Consider the following 6644-nt stretch of genomic DNA (forward strand, 5'->3'; position numbering starts at 1 on the left):
TTGCGCAGTGACAAATGTGTTACATGTGATGTGTGTTACCCCCTCAGCAGACACATTTGACAGGCGTGGTGTGTGTGCGTGCGTGTGTCTGTGTGTGTGTGTGACACAGGTGTCTGGGTAAAGGTCAGAACGCAGTGGTGGAGATCCAAACCCAGCGTCCGGTCGCTCTGGAGCTCTATAAGGACTTCAAGGAGTTGGGCCGCTTCATGCTCCGATACGTGGGCTCAACCATCGCCGCTGGGGTCGTCACCGAGGTAACCACCTTGCTCAGGGTCATCAACACATTTGCCTGAGTCATCAACACATTTGACCTCTGTTAAAGCTCAGCTGAGTAAAATGGTTTATACAGGTCAGGACTATCAAAACTTAATATGAGGTTATTAGACCGTAGCAGCACATGGGCCACAGGAAGGCACACTGTAAGCAGCCTCTTACAAAACTTGATACGAGCATCTGAGATTATTAGAATGAGTTCAAGCTTTATTTTCATAGTATTTAGCAGTGATTAATTAGGGACTGTTCGTTATTTATTTAAGGGGCCACCGGAGGAGTTTTGGGAGCGTTAGTCAAAAAAGGCGTGACCCTCCCTCGCCAGCAAGAATTTTTTCTATGACCCTCCAAAGTGAGAAAAAACGCATGACCCTCCCCAACAATTTATTGATGCCTTCTAAAGACCTACTGGGTCAGTTTGGGAGCTTGCATGCTAGCACTCCTTCCTTGAAATGCCTTGAAAGCCTGTCGTTTGCACAATTTCACAAATAATCACCGGGACCAAAACATACCTGTCAACTTTTTCCAGGTTTATCACATACTATTTTAACTTTTTCTCCCGCTGGCAAGGCACTTTTCACTTACGTGCATGAAATCATGGGGTAGCCTACACGTAGCCTACTGTCGGTGCATTTTAATAGTAGGCTAATAGGCTACACCAGCTTGTCTTTAAGAGGGGAAAATTGTAGGCTATAGCCTATAACATTAGCGGAGTCACATATTTGGCCATAAGCCGCTTAACTACATCACGAAACCAAACTAGTGTAACAAAGGCAAACAAACTTTAACAGGGGTAATTAATTGGGCGTGAATCATTGTGCTGAACGTTATTTGTCAATATTCAGAAACACACGACATTCAAACTATTGATAAGATGTGCACTATGGAACTGGTCTGTAGGCTAACATTGGACAAATAAATGACATTGACTCGCCATATCCTGACTTTTTTTTTCTTGCTTACTTTGCCGCAAACTCCTCAATGAAATCATAGGCCAGCGAATAGAGTCTTTTTCCATTCATAGAAGGGTGTTTTCGTTAATAATACTGATTTAGCATCTTTTTTAAATGTGAAAATGTTGGTGAATTTGAGGGGGTTGAATACTTTTGCAACCTACTGTAACGGCTGGCCGCAGTGGAAGCTCCTTTCATGGAGGTCTTCAAAAGGACTAGGTGTCGTTTGTTTTCTCTCTGTGCCAGGGTGGCATAATAAATCAGTATAGCAGTGCAGGTAGGTGTGAAAAGTCTCATGTGATTCTGTTTGTGTGTGTGTGTGTGTGTGTGTGTGTGTGTGTGTGTGTGTGTGTGTGTGTCTTTCTCACAGATCAAAGAATGACCAGCGCTCAGACTCGTACCGGAGGCCTCGGAGGACTTCAGAAGAGAAGCTGGGCCAAAGAGCTCAAGAACAAGTGCAATTTCCTCCCCCCCACCCCGTCACTCTTGGGCTGGCTCATGTACACACACACACACACACACACACCCCTCATGTCAGCTTCTTGCTGCCTAGAGCATGAGCGTGTTGTTGGACGTTAATATGGAGGAGGGGGATCAAAGACAGACAAACCAACAGGGCTGTGTTATTGTTATTATTATTATTATTATTATAATTATTGAATATTTGAAGATGCTAATGTGGCATTAGCATGCTATTACCAAACATTTCATTTTGTAGACCCAGGAGGTGATGGAAGGCATTTAGTGGGTGCTAGTTTGGCATAGCACATTTTATTTTCATTTGGGGAATGTTTGGGTGCGCATGAGTGGTGCTGGCATGTTACTGACATGTTGCGTCCTCAAATAGGAGTCCTTAAATAAACAAATCTCTTACACAACTTAGATACACACAAACACACACACAAAATGAATCCCTTCTCGTAAGAATGGACAAAGTAACTTGAGAAAAAAAGCAATGTTGTAAAAAAAAGTGTGTGTCCATCTGAATCACACACATTCCCACACCTCACACATAAAGGCGGACCCATGCAGCTATGTATGTAAGCACAAGGATTCTGGAACGTTCTGCTCCTCTCCCTCTCTTTCTCCCTCCCTCTCTTTCTCCCTCTCTCTCTCTCTCCCCAGCTGAGTCAAAAGGAATGTTTTTACTTCAAATTTCAGTTTTATTCAGTTTGCGAATTATCTTATTTAGACTGAATTTAAAACGTTGTCATGCCTTACCTGTTATTCGGGTGATTATTATTATTTTTTTTAATTAATTATTTGTTTTGAGGGAGACACATTTGACTCAGGAAATTGTTTGTTTGTGTATTATTGAAAAAAAAAAGAACAGAAAAAAACCCCAAATACAAACGGAAGTGTAAGACACTGCAGCCGGGTGGCGGGAAGAGGAGTGATCCTAAACTGTACTGATCCCAACTGATTCCACAACAAGCCCATTTCCTCAAACACATTCAATATGGCACATCATTACCACCATCATCATCATCATCCTCATCCTCCTCCTCCTCCCCCCAGTGGGAGACTTGGCTTGCTTAGCAGCCCATAGGCACTGGAACAGAACTGGCTGAAACCTGGTCTCTCCTGCTAGATCTCGGCCGCAACTCATCCGAATGGGAGCCACATCTGGGCCTGATCCGCTCCTAGGGTGTCAACCCTGCTTTGGTCACAGACAATCAGGGGGGGAGTCCTTGAGAAAGATCAAGATAAATCCTAATCCTTAATTGTAATGTAAAAGCTAAGGTGGTTGCACTGGAAGGAAGGTGGTGTATCAAGGCTGCATCTGTTCCATATCAAGAGGCAGAACACTTCCTGTTCTGTCCACTACACTTCCTGTTCTGTCCACCACACTGGAGTCACAGCAGAGAGTCAGGGGGCAATGTTGGGATTCAGTTGGGATTTAGAGAAGACACTATCAGGGCAGAAAGAGGGGTGTGTGTTTAGCCTAGCCTAGCTGAGCAAACGGCGTGCTAAACATCCTGTCTGAAGGGAATTCAAGTGCTTAATAACACCTACTTGGTCATTTCTATGCTTCCTTCTGATTACAGATTTTTTACTTTTATCTTGTTGGGGTTTTATCCCCTGGGGATTTGAAGGCATCAAAACGAGCTCTGAGGCTTCTGGGGGAGCCAGAGGAAATGGAAATGGAAAACAGGTTGAAATCACATTGGAATCTTGGCGGCTTTACTTGCATGTTGGAGGGCACTCTCCAGATATTCCTTCCGGTCTTTTTACGGATCCTCGCCCAATCAGAGGGTTTGCCATTAGTGTTTCTGCAGCAGCGGACCTGGAGTGTGGGCCATCATAGGCTAACATATCTCATCATTCACTAACGTACCTACAACCCTCCAGTCTCTTAATGTATTTAAAGCGGATGTTTACAAGCTGCACATGGGCAGCCCACTGTAGCCTTCATGCGGAATAATAAAGGTGATAAATTATATCTGTGTGATTTTGTTTTCATCTCGCAACTTATTATCATGCATATAGGCTCAAACCTACCAAGAATGTCTATGCCTTCTACAAACACCATAGGCAAACACTTGTATGTTGATATATGTTTATCTGTTGATGTCATACCATTTTTTTTTATCATATTGTAATGGTTCGGAATTATATTTATCTCAGAATTGAATGCAATACATACTTTTGTTAATTTTATTTCTTTCTGGGACTTTTGTTTTGTCAATGTGAACATATAATTGGTATATTTTATTCATTATGGATGTAGAAAGGTCTTAAAATGTATTTAATTTAACTAAAACCCTGTAGAAACCATGTACGAACAACATAGTTTTACAGAATTGCAAAAACACTAAACCCCATTCTCTGAACCAAATGCTCAGTTGCCTGAACACATTTATTGAATCGATCTTGACAAAGCCATAAACTGTTTTCACCTAGTGCAATACAATTTGCAGATCTCATTGACTCTTTTTGCAAAACTCTAAACACATTCTAATGTAATAAAACACATTTTGCACGATGCATAATGGTGACCACAAGTGGTAAAAAGTAAACACATAAAGCAGAGATGTCATAAGTTAAACATGACTCAAAATCGATCACACTTGTTTCACATGATATGACACAATCAATATAAGCTAGCATGACGGTTTAGATTAATACGTCATATAGAATTGTCTGTGTGTTTACACATTCAAGGACAATCTACAGCATGTACTTGTTATATTAACTAAAGTCATGATTAAATGAGTAACAGATATGTACATAAAATCTATAAGATAAACAAACTATGTGATATAGGGGCTTTTAATGCATTACCCTCCTACAGTAGGTGTCTCTAACTGTCTGGGCAATAGGTTAAAGATCAACACATAACAGTAATAAACAATTAAAGACATTTAAAGAACCAAATAAAAATGATTTTTATTTGCCTTAGTCACATCACGATGCCCACTGACTGGAGATTGATTGAATATATAGCCTATCGACGATATTAATGTAATTTGTCATGTCATGCCTGAAGTTGAGATTAGAGATAGCAGTTTGAATAATGAAGTGAAACCTCTCTGAACTCCAAATACCCAAGCTTGACATAGCTTTCCACCAGGAGATTCCGCTCTCAAACTCACACCCATTATAATATGTATTTGGGAGTTTCATACGTATTTTCTGATTGTAGGTTCTGGGCTGTAGATTCTGATTCTGGCTTGGAAAGCTGATTTGAGGACTGAAGAGCTTCAAGAAAAATAGTGTTGACGTAGGTTTGCATCTGGTCAGTGGTTTCATACACAGGCTCCTCTTGAACCATTGATGGTTTCCTTCAAATCAAAGCATCATAACATAACTTCAGTAACAGAATTACTTTTAACTTGGCCCTCTATATGAAGTAGAAAATAAACAGTTGAATGCCCCTTCTAAAAACAAGGGTAACATAACTCTAAACACACCTGATCCGCCGACGCAGGAGAGCCACTCCTAAAGCAGTCAGAAGGCCCAGCAGTGTGATGATCAGTACTGGTACCCAGATCACTGCTGAGGGGAGCAGAGAAGAAATTAGGGACACATTTAATTACACATTTACTATCTGACTCATATTCTCAAATTCTCCTTATAATTTATACCACGGCTTGGTTAAATTTCCTATTGGGATACATTCCTAAAAATGTGAAGTTTATTAATAGGATACACCCCTTGAGATGGGCCATCTAATTTTCGAGGGAGACCTTCATGCACACACACAGAAAAACAATACAGTAGACAAGACAAGTCACAGATATACTCATACATATTCAGACAGAAGCTCTCCAACACCTAACCACATCCAAACGAGTCATTTGCCTATGCTAGCAGAAGCCTAGGGGGGGGGGGGGGGGGGGGGGGATTTTGAAGTTTTTCTACAGTAAATGTATTCCCTACGGCCTACATGTCATTTTGCATCGGACTTTTCAACACATTCTGAAACTACACTCTCTCCTCTTTCCAATGACACCCCACTTGTGAAATTCTATGGTGGAAAATTAGATATTTAGCCCCTCTAAAAACAGTATATATTTTGTGAAATTGCAGAATTTCAACACTTGAACAGGGACAGATAGCCCATGAAGGATTTTGCAAGGGATGTTTCACCACATTCTGAAACTACACCTCCTCCCCTTTCCAATGACACCCCACTTGTGAAATTCTATGGTGGAAAATTAGATATTTAGCCCCTCTAAAAACAGTATATATTTTGTGAAATTGCAGAATTTCAACACTTGAACAGGGACAGATAGCCCATGAAGGATTTTGCAAGGGATGTTTCACCACATTCTGAAACTACACCTCCTCCCCTTTCCAATGACACCCCACTTGTGAAATTCTATGGTGGAAAATTGGATATTTAGCCCCTCTAAAAACAGTATATATTTTGTGAAATTGCAGAATTTCAGCACTTGAACAGGGACAGATAGCCTATGAAGGATTTTGCAAGGGATATTTCACCATATTCTGAAACTACACGCCCTCCCCTTTCCAATGACATCCCACTTGTGAAATTCTATGGTTGAAAATGCCCTTTTTTGCCCCTCTGAAAATACAGTATATATTTGTGGAAATTGCAGATTTTCAACACTAGAACAGCGACTGATGTCCCATGAAGGATTTTGCAAGGGATATTTCACCACATTTTATAACTACACTTCCTCCCCTTTCCAATGACACCCCACTTGTGAAATTCTATGGTGGAAAATGCCCTTTTTTGCCCTTTGAATATATAGTATGTATTTGTGAAATTGATGAATTTCAGCACTTGAACAGCCATACTCATCTCAGGAAGGATTCACCACATTCTGAAACTACACCCTCTCCTCTTTCCAATGACACCCCCTATATGAAATTCTATCGTTAAAAATGGCCCTTGAAAATAAAATGTATTTGAGAAATTGATTATTTTCAGCACTAGATTTGGTCTAGACT

The 6644-nt window shown here is 40.7% G+C and overlaps 1 protein-coding gene across 2 annotated transcripts in view; it reads left to right on the plus strand.

Moving 5' to 3' along the window:
- Positions 1-3666, plus strand: part of hbs1l (HBS1-like translational GTPase) — a 52503-nt gene extending 48837 nt beyond the window's left edge. For both annotated transcript variants that reach the window (XM_076273063.1, XM_076273061.1), the window contains exons 17-18: positions 110-254; positions 1594-3666. In XM_076273063.1, coding sequence (XP_076129178.1) covers positions 110-254; positions 1594-1605 — 157 coding nt within the window. In that variant the 3' untranslated portion in view covers positions 1606-3666. The remainder of the gene's footprint in view (positions 1-109; positions 255-1593) is intronic.
- Positions 3667-6644: the final 2978 nt, after the last annotated feature.

The sequence above is a fragment of the Alosa pseudoharengus genome, unplaced genomic scaffold, assembly GCF_046254945.1.
Source record: "Alosa pseudoharengus isolate Yale_2024_CS ecotype anadromous, Long Island Sound unplaced genomic scaffold, YU_APseudo_1.1 YU_APseudo_1.1_scf_7, whole genome shotgun sequence".
Lineage (NCBI taxonomy): Eukaryota > Metazoa > Chordata > Actinopteri > Clupeiformes > Clupeidae > Alosa > Alosa pseudoharengus.